We start from the raw sequence: 15,122 nt of genomic DNA, 5'->3' as shown, positions 1-15,122 counted from the left end.
TTGATTTCCTTTTCAGAGGAAAAATGTAAGCATGTGTGTTTCTGCCATTTCTTTTTTCTTCTCCTCCCTCGAAAGCTTTTGTGTGACAGAAGGCAAGAAAGGCTCAAGTCCACTGCAAAAGTTCCTGGGAAAACTGCAAAAAAACCTTTGGCATTACCACCAGTTATCTTAACCCAAACCTGCTTCCCTTAAATATTCTAACTGCCTGTGCTTTGAAGAACGACTAGCAGTAATAGTTCTGTGAAGATGTAATGAAAATGTGCAACCACAGACTGAAAAATAAATCAGGTTAAGCAAATCAAAAAGACTAACCAAAATGGATTACTTACAGTTCTGGTTACATGACTCAGAAAGGTCTCAGAGTTATCAGGCTGTGAAGAATAAAAATAAATGATTAAAATCAATTTAATCATTTTCAATATTTTTTACTATACATGTTTAAAAAAGCTTCCCCCGTACCTCTCCCACCAAACAAAATAAATCATTCAGGCACAGAAATGATCTGCAGTATTATCAACAAGCAAATGTCACTGAGACAGACACACAAATGGAAATGCATCTTACGTTGTGTGAGCTTCTGAGTTCTTCTAACTACAGGGGCTCTCTTATTCCAAAGTTCTGGCATACAGTTACTTGTACAATAAGAGAGGACTAACACGTTGGAGACAGAAAAACAATGTCAAGAAGTTTCATTGTGTTATGCGTGATTTAGCTGTGCAACTCCCATTTTACCCTTTCACCCACTCATTCGTTGCTACCAGATACAAAACACATATATATGTGCGTCCTAAGGAGGGAAGTTAGGTGTTACCCTTTGGGGTAACACACACAGCTTTAGAAATAAGCTCAATTAGCAACTTTTAAAATTCTTTTTATTTTTATAAAAATTAAAGCTAGCCTATTAATCAATATGGACAAAATTCTGCCTTGACTCACTGGGCTTAACTCACTACAGCATTACTCCAGACTTATGCCACTGTAATAATCAATAAGGTTACACTAGTCTGAAACTAGTGGTGATTCACACCCAGTGACTATAATGTGTTTGTAAAGGATTGCATTCAGGGCAGAATTTGGCCTCTCAGGTGAGAAGATACACCAGTTTAACGACCTTGCAGTACGAGGTTACAATAGGATGGCGGCAGAAACATTTTATTTTGCTCAACACATATCAGAATTACTTGAGCCAAGCAGCCTTCACAGGTTAGAGAGATAAACTTACCAATTTTTAAACTAAACTAATAATGCCAATGTATAAAGAGCCCATCATGCATAAAACAGCAGTCAACCTTTAAACCCCTAGAAAGACGTACATCCTGGAAAGAAACTGGATTCTGGGTAATATCTGCAAAGTCAATTTCAGACATCTGGCAGAGAGAGCTCAAAGAAAAGGTGAAGGTAGATATTTTCCTTTTGTAATAAGAGTTTTATAATCATAGTTTATATTCATCTGTGCCTTCTGTCCTAAGGGATCCCAAATCACTACACAAACTGTGAACCCAATATGCAAACGCTATTCAGAATAGGGATCACTTCATCCACCACTGAAATGCAGTCACATCTGGGGTAGAATGTGGCAGCTATTCAACGGCACTCAGCAACACTTCACAAGAGCTTAGGACAAGAAATGCAAAACAATACGATATCCAATTGCAAGTTCAGTTTTATTCTCTCCAATTAAAGTACAGACTAAAGGGATCGGCAATGAGGAGATGAAAGTAGGCAGCACAACCCTTCTTCTCACCATCATAGCACTTGCTGACACAGAACCATGCACTAACTCAGGGTTGAGTAAAGAGAATTCAGTCTTGAGACACTTACTTAATCTGAAAAGAGCTCTTCAAGAAAAAAGATGGTTCCAATGCTCAAGCATATCTCCAATGAGACCAGTTCCTGATGCTAGGAAAACACTCAGCCCAGTTTAAAATGGCACAAGCACAGTAAGAAGAAAAAGAAAATGTGATTCCTTCTGTTGAATCACCTTGCTGGGATGAGTTTAACTGCAACTTCGAGACTTTGAACAAGCTTGCAACTTGATCAGTGTTAACTGTAAAGACTTTGCAAAATGTAAACACACGAACACAATGTTTGCACAAGGCTAGGAGTACCAGCCACTGCCCAAGAGAGATTAGAACTGCTCCAATATACTGGCATGACCAGGAACTTGTGCCACCCAACCAAGTCACAAGAGAATCAGAATGGGAGAGAATTGCAAATCTGACTCCACGGATTGGCAAATGAGAGCAGCTTCGGCCTGGAAGGTGCAGTTTTATTATTTTCTATTATTTTTGCTGGGCACTCACTGGAGATCAGAGTCTTCTCTCATTAGAGGCAGAGTTTCTACCATCTTCAGGGAAGAGGAAATATAATCCTGCCAGAAATTCAGATTTTATCTTAACTGCGAATGCAGTTTAATGTCTGAAGTACGTAAAATACACTTATTAACAGTACCCACTTAATGTACCTGCATAGAATTTGACAGCACATACATCCTGCACTAAGCCATAACCACTCTCACAGCTCAATAAAGATTAACAAGGAACCCTTTGATACACTGGTAACAACAAGGATAACCAGAGTCATTGTTATTAAATAATTATCTGAATTATTATTAAAAAATTAAATCCCTAACAGAGCAGTCATTGTACTGAAAATTCATGCAGGGTAATTCCGTGTATAAATGGCTAAAAGACCCCCCACCTTTCCACAGAATGATGTTAATATGAATAGGAACTGATGCACAACAGTAGCGACAGAAGCTTTTTATACAGGAGATAGGCGGGGCAGGGCAGCTGTAACAGCAAGGGTGTCTTTTCATTGGTTTTAAAATTCTATTTTCTTACAATTCTTCCTTACAAACATGAAACTAAAATCAAGGTCTTCTCCCATAAACTAAGCATGCCCTAAAGTACGCTGCCTGCCTGTGGTTCCCTGCAGACCATATACTAGCGGAGAATGGTGCAGTAGCCCGCTGGCCACACCCCCGTCTCTCAAGAACACCCCTTACATGATCTCTGTGTTGGATCCTCCAGGAGCAGGTGGAGCCAGCTATGCCAGCTACCAAACTCTGGAGGAATCCCCAGCCGGGGGGTGCTCTGGGTTGTTTTCAGCATCTTTGTGTTCCCAGCTCAGTTCCAAGGGGTCAGACCATGGTATGGAATCTGTTCCTTTAGATACTGTGTTGAAAAATGATTGGGCACAATTTGTCTGAGATTCTCGTACTCTGGAAACATGCCAGCACAGACTTGTGTGTCAAAGAAATCTACTTGCAGCCATCATGCCATTAATAATTCAGCACTGGATATCATGCAGCAATTATGAACGTCTGATGTCCTTATAAGCAAATGAAAAAGGATAATTAGAATAGAGACCTACAGCAACCTTAACCATATCTGTTGATGTACACCCTAGCTAAAATGCTCAGTCAGAAAGGGACTATAGGGAGATGGAAATTTATGTTGATCTGCAGAGATAAACAGGCACATGTCAAGTTTTTACGAATGGTGAATATGCAATTTTTGTGCTCACACTTTTTTTTTTCCAGATCCCATCTTTACAGTTTTGTATTTACATGACATATGCCGCTAGTCGAGTGCTTGGGGAATTCCATCATCTCTTTTGCTCTTCCCATCACAAGCCAGATATCCATACCAAAATCAGTACCGACCCTCTCATAATAAAGATGTGTGCGTGTGTGTGTGTGTGTGTGTTGTCTTATGTGAAACAAGGCCAAAAGCCAGACTTGCCAAATATCTGACAGTTCATAGGAAGGCCTTGCTGTTTAGCCAGTGCTCCCACATACTGAGCATGACATTCATGGCTTCCGAGCCAACTGTCAGGAGGGGATTTTTAACTTGTCTGCTTCTAAGTTTTTGAGCAGCCAGCTTTTGAGCAACCTTGCTCATTGCTCTCTCTCTCTCTCTGTGCGTTGCATTGCAGAGAGGGAGCAGAGAAGCCAACAAAGGGTGTGATGAATGAGGAGGCAACTTCTGGACTATCTGCTTCAGAGGGCAGCATCAGAACCATTCCCTCTGTCCTCCTGGTTTAGTGGGGAGAGAGTAGAGAAAGGACTGCAGGATGTGAGATGGAAAAGGCAACCGTGGGAACCAGAGTGGTGGAAGAGAGACCTTAGGAACAATAGAGGAAGTGATGAAGAAAGAGGCAATGGAATATAAGGAACAGCAAATAGAGGACAGAATGACAAGAACAGAGGAAGAAGGGTGAAGAGACAATGTAGCACCAGAGAGAGCAATGGGGAAGATACTTAGCAGAACAGAGTATAAGGCTCAAAAAAGAATGAGAGGAAAGGAGATGCATTGCCACTGTTAGCTTCAAGTGGTAGCAATCAGACTCTCCCATCTGTCATCCAGTAGTCATCAACATCATGCAAATTAGAGAGACCTGCTTCACACAGACAGACAAAGGGGGATATCTTGGCTCCATTAAAGTCAATGGGAGTTTTGCCACTGACTTCGACAGAGCCAAGATTTCACCCAAAGAATTTAAACTAAGATTTTCAAAAGGAGCTAATGATTTTGCATGACCAACTTTAGATACCTTAAGAAATTCTGAACATCTGAAAATCAAGATTGACACCCAAAAAGCAAGGCCTCTAAAATCCCTATTCACTTTTGAAAATTTTGGTCTTAAGCTTTATGCAGTAGATAATGACAGTTCTGGCTACTATCAGAAGTTGAAAGAAAATTGCCCCTCTTGCTTTAATAGGCCACTCACATTTATAGAACTAAACAATTTGATACCTTGATAGGGTAATAAAAATCTCACAGGTTAGTGGCTAATTTGACATCTCAAATATATCCCAGTGTCATCCTTTCTAAGAATGTTAAATAGATTACTTCTCCGATAGTAAATAGGTTCTGGCTCAGATCCAGTGATCCAGACAATAGGATATGCTGAGGGCCTCACAGCTGGAGTTCGGGTTTGCCCTTGGGTGGGTAAACAGCAGTGTTAGGTTTTGATTTGGGTCTCAGTTCACTCCTTCTCAATGCCCACAATGGCACCAAGTCTTCGTGCTTTTTCCACAATCTCTCTTTGATGCAACTCTCCCACCTTCAGACACCAGACTTTCATCACCTCCTCTCGCATTCTGACTCCCGTCTTAGACCTCACTGGCATTGCTAATCTTGTCATGAGGAGCTTTCCTCTGCCAATGCTTCTGAATCTCTCTGCTGACCCTAATATTATTCCAGTCACATCTCATATGCAAATAGTCAAATTCTGGAGTTGTCCACATGGAAGCCCCAGACTTGATAAGAATGAGAGAGACAACAGTGGCCAGCACTGAGACACAGAAACCTTGTCAGTTATGAATCCCTTGGCCACGTGATCAAAAGGCCTTAAGGGGAGGCCACCTTATTTACAGTCTAAGAGGAGGACAAGGAAAAGAAGGTTTGTCATAAAGATAAGCTGCTATGATCATGTCTGCAGAAGCCAGAGCATGGAGACATGAACTGAACCAGAAGGCTGAAGCAAGGAAGGTAGTATGTGGAAAGAGGGTGATAGTGAGGATTTTCAGGAGCAAACCAGAAGTCTGAGGCAAGGTGATGAGTGTTTGTGGATGGGGGAGGAAACCAAAGAAGAAGAGATGGTACAAAAATGCCAGTTTCTTTGTGGGAAATTTAGGGGAGGTTGGAATTTTTTTTTTTTCAAAAATTTTTCATGTTAAATTTTTCATTTTTTCTACGAAAAAAAATGAAACCAAAACCTAAAACCTTTGCATTTCTCCCTAAAACCAAAAATATTTAACCACATTTTACTGACTATTTTGGGGAGTTTGGTTGGTCTTTAGAAAAATTAAAATATTCAAATAAAAATTCAGGATTAAAAAATAAAAAGAGGTCATGTTCCATTAAAAAAAATGGTTTTGATGGAATATTTTCAGTCAGATCTACTAAGAATTCAAGGGAGGCAGGGAAGTTGTTAGAAACTTAGTGGATGGAATTAGGTGATGGGTAGAGGAACTGCAAAAAAGGAGTCCAGAATTTTCTCAATGCAATCCAATTGGTTCAGATTATTTTTATATATGCAAGGTATTTTTGTGGCCATAACATTTGAACACCTCAAAATCTTTAATGTATTCATGAGGTAGGGATGTGCTGTTACCCCCATTTTACAGTTGGGGAACTGAGGCACAGAGACACTAAGGGCTTATCTACACAGGTCACTCAGCCGAGTTAAGGCAAACTAAAGGTGTCAAGTCAACGCACATAAATTAAAGCATGTTAAACCCCCATATGGATGCTCTCACTCAGGAATAAAGTGGTCTTAGTTCACTCTAACATAATCCTTCTCATCATACACACCAAAAGTACAATATTTGTATCTTCTTCCTAAAATGCATTATCTGTATTCATGTGCACCCGTGACATGCTCATCACCAGTAACAGCATTTCAGGGGCAGCAAACACAATACATCACTTTTTTCCTATACAAAGTACATTCAAAGGATGGTTAGATTCATATTCAGTACAAGATTAAGCAGGGATTTGTTACACGAAGTGTGAGACTAACAGAAATGTTTACAAGGAAGGAACTTGTTCAAGAATAACACTCCAACTCCGTATTAAAAAAGCCATCTGTTGCTTCCTGTCAACAATGCTTAGAAAAGATCACAAAATTTTTTAAAAAGTTCCACTCCTAAAGGAAACTGGCTAATGAAGTCAAAACAATGGATCAAGTTAAGTTGACTTAACGACAATCAAAGACATACAAAATTACAACAAAAGAGAAGATAAGACCAAGGAATGTGCATCCACTTTCAAGTGAATATAGTGGGAGATCCCCTGTCCTCTTTGTTCATTTGAAAAAATAGAAAGTTCCCTCACCTTTGTTAATATTTAGATGATTAATGGGATTAACTTTGCTTTTCCTTTTATTTGACTGCTGCTTTAAAGACACCTGAAAAGTAAGGAGAATGGAGCATTCTCCATCTCTATATGGTTAACCTTAGCTTTTAATACTATGGTCCTTTTCAGGAAATGAACATGAGCTTCAACCTTTGTCTGATCAGCACATGATGAACTGGAGCAAAGACAGTTAAAGCAGACCCACCAGTCCAACTCTCCCCCCTTACCTACACACTCCATGTTAGTAAAATTTTACTTGTATGCAATCATCTCCTTAGAAACTAGCCAGAAGTACAGCTCAAGATTTTTAAGTGTAGAGAAGTCAACTAGAGATCCTACCTAAGGTAGTTATTACATTATTGGGCAGCTATGAAAAAAAAGTCTGACAAGTTAAATCAGCATGTGACCTCAACCAAAACACTGACTGAGGGCAGAGAAAGTAGAATAAGGTGGTATTGATTGAGGGAATCATTTTATGATAACACTGAGTAAAACAGAGCCAACAGTTATACAATAAAGCAGTCATCGCTGAGCCTAGCTTGTCAATATTTAATCTGAAGTTAACATATTAATCCACTCTTAGCTCCCTCAAGTAGAAGGTTAAGAAACCTTTTGCTCACCAACACCTATATTTATTAAACTAATTTAGACTAGAACAAAACTTGCCTCCAAAGTTAATGTTACAGGGGTTGGTTTTCTTTATTGAAAGACAAGTAGCAGCCCTCCTCAGCTGAACATCTGTATTTACTGAACATCTATGAGTGTATATTTTGCTGAAGTTAAAAAACCACAACACACAGTATGGCTGATGTATATTTTACAGACTTTATTGGGAAACTGATAGGCGTAGAGACAGCTTTTCCTTCCCATACTCCAGACACTCTACTCATTCGAAAATACTTTAAAAGGAGGGCAAAAATATGCTTAAAAAGCAAAATCCTGCAATCAATGCTGCAGTCCTGCTCTTGTTCTGTACATTGCCAGAAAGAGAACATTTGCACATGGACTGATTTGACAATAATGCTGTAAAAGCAGAATGAAGAATTTTGCCTAGATCACACATGCTTCTTTTCATTCTAAATGGTCCATGGACAGCAAAGCAGAGAGCATGTAACTCTATTTGCATGCCTAGTAAAGGCAAATGTACATGAAAGTTGCCTGCGGCATAAGAATACGAATGCCACTAAACAGTCTGAAACGAGTTACTGTTCCATGCATAAAAATGCTTCACACCCTAAATGTTACCATGAAAACAGAAAGGGGGGAGGAAATGCACTGTGTCTAGTGAATGCATCATATTGCTGGATTTAGGTTTTAGTTATTGCTGCCTTAATCATCTACATTTAGCATTACAGAAAGGCATCAGCTTTCTTCTAGTACTGCAACAGTTATATTCCAAACTGAATCATGATAGGAACTTGAAGCCAACTTATAAAAAGAGTACAATCATTATCTGAACAGGAACTATTTTTATGGATCTGGGAAACTACCCTGACAAGCACTGCAACTTTATTATTCTGTAGTTTACTACAGTTCTATTCATGCCAATATCAAATACAAAAACATTTTGCTAGATGTAATGTTTGTGCAGACACTTTAACTGAAGAGTAGGAAAATTCCGTTTTTGTTGTTATAATTGTTGAAGAACAAAGCACACAAACTGAGTCTGATTTTCATTGCATTTTGGATGCACACTAGAATATTGCATAGGATGCATTAGGACATGAACACATTTATAGCTGCTATCTTTCATTTTTTATTAAATTCTCTTTGCAATTCTCCATATATTTCTATAGCTTTCATGGAACAATAGTGACTCCCTCTGGTGGCCAAAGTAATACATGTCTCTAGTGGATATAAACTGCAAGACATATTTCAAAGGCACTACACTGAAATCTTGTTGGGTTTTTATTTGTAGACCCACAGAGATTTAAGAGTGGCTTCAGGCTACGAGATTGAAGAGCTCTTTTAGCTCATGCAGTAGAATCTCATGGTTTTAGATCAAACAACGTACCTGGAGTGTGGCACTACATTTATTAGATACACATCATTGTATTGTACAAAGAGTGCGGTTCCAGATAGGGGAGAAAAAAAGCCAAGTTAGAAATGGTTCCACATACAGCAATGGGAAATCTGGGGGGGGGGGGGGAAAGACTGTTAGAAAAAGGTTAAATGATCAAGTCAAAAGTGTCACTATTACTGCTTTCGCTGTTCCCTCCTTAATTCAGAACTACTGTACGTAGATATATGCATCCCAAAAGAGCAACCACACTTTAATTGTGTCATTTAATTTGAACATCTAGTATGTCTGGTTTTCTGCTCATCACATCTTTATATTGCTCAATTTATTTTTCTACATTGACTTTTATGTCTGTGTGATATAGTCTGGATCACATTCACTTCCACACTTACAATAGTCAACGACATCATAATACTGATGAATAAACACAAAAATGTTACCACTTCAAATACAATACAATGAGCCCCATGCTTGGAGCTACATCAAAGGGGAGTATGACACCTCTGTGACATGCACTCCTAACACCAAAGAAAGCCTTCCATGGAGGTTTTGGCACTAGGGAATGGATGACAAGGCAGGCACTGGAGAGTCAAATCTTAACTCTGTCAGGTATCATCATCCCCATTCCCACTCCCCAAACCCTTCAGTCAAACCACAGAATGCAGCAACATTACTGCTGTTTCCCTTTCCATGCTGTAGGCCGGGGTGGTCAACAAGAAGGAGGTGGTAAGAAGGAGCCAGAATTTACCAATGTACATTGCCAAAGAGCCACAGAGTAATACGTCAGCTCCCCCACCCTGCTCCCAGTGCCTCCTGCCCACCGGAATCCCCACCAATCAGCACCTCCCCCTCCATCCCCGCACCTCTTGGTCAGCTGTTTCGCGGCATACAGGAGGCTCTGGGAGGAGGGGGGAGGAGCGAGGGCACGGTACACTCAGGGGAGGGGATGGGAAGGGGTGGAGTGGGGGCAGGGCCTGTGGCAGAGCCAGGGTTGAGCAGTGAGCACCCCCCGGCACATTGGAAAGTTGGCGCCTGTAGTTCCAGCCCCGAAATCGGTGCCTGTACAAGGAGCTGCATATTAACTTCTGAAGAGCCGCATGTGGCTCCGGAGCCACAGGTTGGCCACACCTGCTGTAGACCCTCCCGTGGTAGGGGATTCCAGGGTCAGCAACAAGCTGAGGGAATCCTCGGCAACATGGCTTTGGAGAGACTGGTGCTGTCCTACAGAACAAGAAGACAAAGGCTTGGTACCTGTGCAGAAGGAAGGTGCCTTTGCTTGGATGCCCTCTGCTTCTAATCAATCACCTAAAATCTGTGAGCATCTCAGGGAATCCACAAACTCAAGTGGTGGAACCCCTTGATTTTTTGGGGTGGAAATAGAGGAAGCAACTCCTCAAACAAAAGAATCAGAATGAACCTGCAAGTGCAAACACATGGAGTTTCAACTGTCCTATGAGGGTTATGGCCACATACGAGGGCACTGGACCTAGTATCTGGAGGGGGGTGGGAATACAATATGTCCCTATCAACAGTATGGTTAGTTAGATCACTCCTTAGTTCTCTGTACCTAGGTTTTTTATGGCTCTAAAATTCTCTTACAGGAAAAAAAAGAAAAGAAAAGAAAAAGAAAAAAAAAAACAAAAAAACAACGATAGCATTCAAGGAACGAACAAGCCATAGCTGCTTCAAATTCAGTTCAATCAAAAGAATTTGATACAATTTTCCAGTGACATATTTACTGATTTCAGCTGGAATCCAGCATCACATCTGGCAGAGATGAATAGCTGCTCATTTTCAGTTTTAAGTGCAGCTTGGTCACTGTCATCATAGCCCACAGGATTTGAAGGTCACACCCGATTAAAGAAAGTTAATGATCCCACATCTTCCAGTACTCAGATCCCACTTAGAATGAAATTGGAGAGGCCAATCCTTTAGCTGCAATCTGAGGCTATCACCGTACAACAAATGGTGTTTCAGTCAAAACGTCCAAAGAAAATCTGTTCCAGGGTCATATTAAAAATGGACAGACTGCAGTCTATGCGAACGTGGAGATGCTTCTATATTTTTCATGGGAAGAGATATTTTTAAGTAAATTAAATGGGATGAGGATAAAAAGCCTGACTGTCACAGCTGTTCAAAAAAGGGAAATGAAGGTGATCTATAATCCGTCAAAAGTTTTGGGAGGCAAATATTCACATAACCACATGGAAAGCTAGGTTAAGAAGTTCTTGGTAGAAACAGCCAAGCTTCCCTTAAACTACAGACACAAAATAATATTCTCCCTTGGGTTTCTCCCCCTTTCTTTTTTCCCCCCATTCCTAGCCTCCATTTTTCCTCCTACATCAGAATATGTTTTCACTCAGAGTAACTTGAGCTGGTTTTGTCACTGTTTTTAAATGTTTCACTTTAGTTTTTCTCTCTCCTCAAGACATTTTCTGTTCTCATATGACTCTTCTCCCCCCAATTATTTTTATCTTTCATGTTCTGTGCCTTCTCCTCTCCTGTCTCTGTCCCATTCTCTCCTGCTTACTTCCCCAATCCTTTTGGGATGAGACCAGAGCACAGGTTCTGCTCACGGTCCAAATGGGGGTGATTATTTGGTAAGTAAGCCTGAAATTTGAAGGTGCCACCCTTCAAAGATGGACAAACTGGCAGCACAGATAAAGAGCTACTTCAGTGAGAAAACCTGGAGAAAACAGAAAGAGAAGGAACCAAAAGAGTTAACTTCCATACAAAACATAAAGTTCAGTCTGTGGGTAGGTTACAGTAAAGCATACATAGCTGGGTCAGCGCACTCTGAGCTTCCACGATTACAACAGCTATTTATTACAGTGATGTCAAAATGGCAACACTGCGAGGTATGTAGAATGTTTTGGCAACTAGCTGACAAAAAGATGAAGGGTGCAAAAGTCAAGTCACGATTTTCCTGGTAAACATCACTGGTTAACTGTGCCTTAAACCTGACAAGCCAAACAGTGATAGGGCCCATTGAACTGATGGAGTCATTTTAAGATGTGAGCGGATGTGCGCCTCAAGGTTCAAGCTTTAAGTCACATTTAGTTAATGCAAGACATGCAACAGGATGTCTGAGGGGCCTCAGAGGTATCAAGTTTTGATTTTTTTTTCTTTTTAAAGATACAGTACCCTGGCAGGCTGTTAGCGAAGGACAACAGAACCACTGCAGGGGGAGGACGAAAATTAACTTTCTCAGTGCATCTTTGATTTTTTTAAAAATACTTCCTAGAATCCAGAAGTGATCTGGAAATAAAATAATTCATTTGCCTTCTTTATTTTCTTAGCAATGGGTGAACTGAACAATGCTTGGAGCTTCAAGTAAAACCACAGAATGTTTAAGGGCCAAATTTTCCCTTTCTTTTCTGTTGCACTACAGGCCATATTAAGCAGTACACCCATGTATTTGGGCTCCAGACCAGACTGACCAATTCTGGGGATGTCTGGGCTGGGTCAAGGGAGCAGAGAGCAGCTCTGTCGTCAGGTCACGCCCAGAGCCCCTTTAGATGACAAGCGGCTCATGCAAATAAGCTTCCTGAGTATCTTCTTCTCCCTCTATCCCCTGCACAAGGCTCAGAGAAGCTACAGGCATCAAAGACCCTTTACCACACTGCGCAACGCAAAGGCGGAGGAAAGAGAACTTCTCTTAGAGGTTAGGATGGTTGGGAAAGTGTTAAGGGGCTATGCTGTCACTTGTCTCTGAGGGGAGATCCTCAGCCTAACTGAGCCCACTGTCCCTTGCTGATGGATGGATAGATACTCCCCTTTCTTCCTAGAACAAGTCTTTCTGGACAATGATGTCAGCTAGAGAAAGCCCTCTCAGCCAGAGATGACCCGTGTCTGGCGATAGTGGGGGAGGGCCGGGGGGGCAGAGTGAGGACAGCTGGCTTCAGCAGTGTTACTGAGCATGCTCACTGCATGTGAACATGCTCAGTAGCCAAGCAGCAAATCTGGGGGAGGGGGCATGTGACCCCGCATGCCCCTTCCCCCACGCGTCATCTCTGCCTGTGGCTGAGGCTCGCTGATGAACATGGGAAGGAGCTGTGCTATGAAACAGTAATAACTCCATTCTGAAATGAATTCTTTGACAGAATCAACTTTGCTTTAAACTCCAGAATAGCCCTGCACATCTCCTCTGAGCAGGTAACCCACCTATCAAACTAACCACACCGGAACATAAATGCTTTCTTAAATCAGAGTGCTATGGACACCACTGGAGTCTAAATTCCACCCTCAGCATTCATCAACTGTTCAGTAACTTCCTTCTGAAGATCATAAGATTTCCTTCAAGCAAGCTGACAAGATGGTTATTCAAGGCCAGTGTGACCCAGAGGCCCTTTCATGCCAGCTGGCACATGGTTCACTGGTCGTTAACAGCAACTCCTAACAGGCCTGACAAACTCACTACACCTAGCACACCACTTTCATAATATTTATTCATAAAGAATATCATATGAGGTCTTAAATGAAAGCCGTGTCAAACTGATTATGAATAGTGTCATAAAATGTATGTACCAAAACTATGCAAGGAGTTGTGTACATATACTGGAAATGTGTTTTTACAGTCTGTATTAAGGCAAAGTTGATAAACAGTTTTCTGCCAGAAAAATTCACCTGTCTCCGTTCACATGCAGATTAAGCATTGTAAGTCAGCTCCATGGAGGCTCCATTGACGTGTGAAGTGAACAGAGGGATGAGAAGCCAAAGGGGAGGCCAGATACTGGAGAGGAAGCCACAGAGGGCTGCCCTGTCTCTGGAGGCAGACAATAAACTTTTGGGAATGTAAGGGGAAGACAAAAAGAAAACCTGTTATTCTGCACCAAGGAGGTAAACAGACAGCATGTTTACATTCATGAAAATGGGATCCCAACTATGCCTTGGTTGGAAACACTGCTAAGGACATTTAGGGTGAGAACAGCTTCTTAGACAGATGGTTACTCACAATCTCTTAAATCTTAATTTTTGATAATAAATTTATGATTGTTTTCACTATAAATATAGCTCAGTGCTATGATATTGTGCAAGAAGTGGATCCTAAGCTGACTCAAACAAGCTGGTGTGTACACTGTCCTTGGCAATAGCCGACCTGGTATTACTATCGGTTTTCAGTGGATAAGGGGCTGAATACTACGGGGGAAGGCTTCAAAGGGGCTCAGGGGCTGGGATACACCTACTGTTAACCTGCAAGGCAAGGGAACAGCTGGTAGAGCCCAAAGAAGATTGTTTGGGTGGCTAACAGGCTGGAAGTGTCAGGGAGCTAGCACCCAATTAAGCACCAGCGAGTCTCCCTCTTGCAGGGGGGTAGGTGACTCTCAGTCCTGGGCGCCCCCAAGAACTTTTACAGCCAGGCAGGATACCAATTCCTAGACCTGGACATACACAAGAACATACAATAATTCTGTAACTCAATATATATATTCCATTGACTGTTGTGTCAAAGCAGTTCATTCGGTTATATGGCTGATTTCCCTTTACACTAAACACAAGCTCTTCTCAAAGGAAGCACAGAAGATCATTTTGTACCTTGGTATCATTTTGATTTTTAATTTATTTTCTTTTCATTGACATCTTTCTGTCTCTATTTTTTCTCACTTCTTCCCTGACCAACATTCATTGTCCATAACCTTTAAGCCAATTACTCCCCATCACAGTGTTCTTTCCTAAAAGCAACTGAATGAAACCTCTACATAACAGCTTAACCACTGAGACATTACACTCAGATAAGATTGCACCAGTGCACCAGCACAGCTCGGGTAGGATTTTCAGATCCCTTGCATATTTGAGTGCCAAACTGCCCTCCAAAGACTGGTTCAGAACCCTTGCATTAGGCGAGATGCTGTGCTAAGAGCCTCTAAGAGGTACAGCACAGAACTCACAGCACAGAGAAAGGGGGAGCTGTGGTGGCTTTACGCCACCTTTGCACCATCCCAATCCTGAAGGATGGAGAGGCTGGGGGACCTATCTAATTATGCTGCCATGTAGGTCGCAGCACTGCACAGAATCTCTGCAATGCTACATGCTGTGGACCCGTCCCCAACACATGCTTCCTAATCCCCTTCTTGTCTATATGCTGGGAATCGCCACAGGGTTCTTAGAAGGCAGTGCCTATGCTGGAAAATCCTCCCCTGGCTGCAACTAAGGATTTAAGGGTCCCTTTACTCTGCTCCTTTCCCCTCCAATATAAATGGGCCAGAGTAAGGGCAAGGTTCTCACCCATAGTGTAT

The 15,122-nt window shown here is 41.5% G+C and overlaps 1 protein-coding gene across 19 annotated transcripts in view; it reads right to left on the bottom strand.

The window, feature by feature from the left end:
- TNS3 (tensin 3) overlaps positions 1 to 15,122 on the bottom strand; it is a 340,704-nt gene that overhangs the window by 173,825 nt on the left and 151,757 nt on the right. For all 19 annotated transcript variants that reach the window (XM_007061354.4, XM_027823761.3, XM_027823765.3 and 16 more), the window contains one exon: positions 330 to 371. In XM_007061354.4, the coding sequence (XP_007061416.2) occupies positions 330 to 371 (42 nt within the window). The remainder of the gene's footprint in view (positions 1 to 329; positions 372 to 15,122) is intronic.

The sequence above is a fragment of the Chelonia mydas genome, chromosome 2, assembly GCF_015237465.2.
Source record: "Chelonia mydas isolate rCheMyd1 chromosome 2, rCheMyd1.pri.v2, whole genome shotgun sequence".
NCBI classification, from domain to species: Eukaryota; Metazoa; Chordata; order Testudines; family Cheloniidae; genus Chelonia; species Chelonia mydas.
The sequence above is the reverse complement of the archived record's forward strand: the minus strand, read 5'-3'. Positions and strand labels throughout refer to the sequence as shown.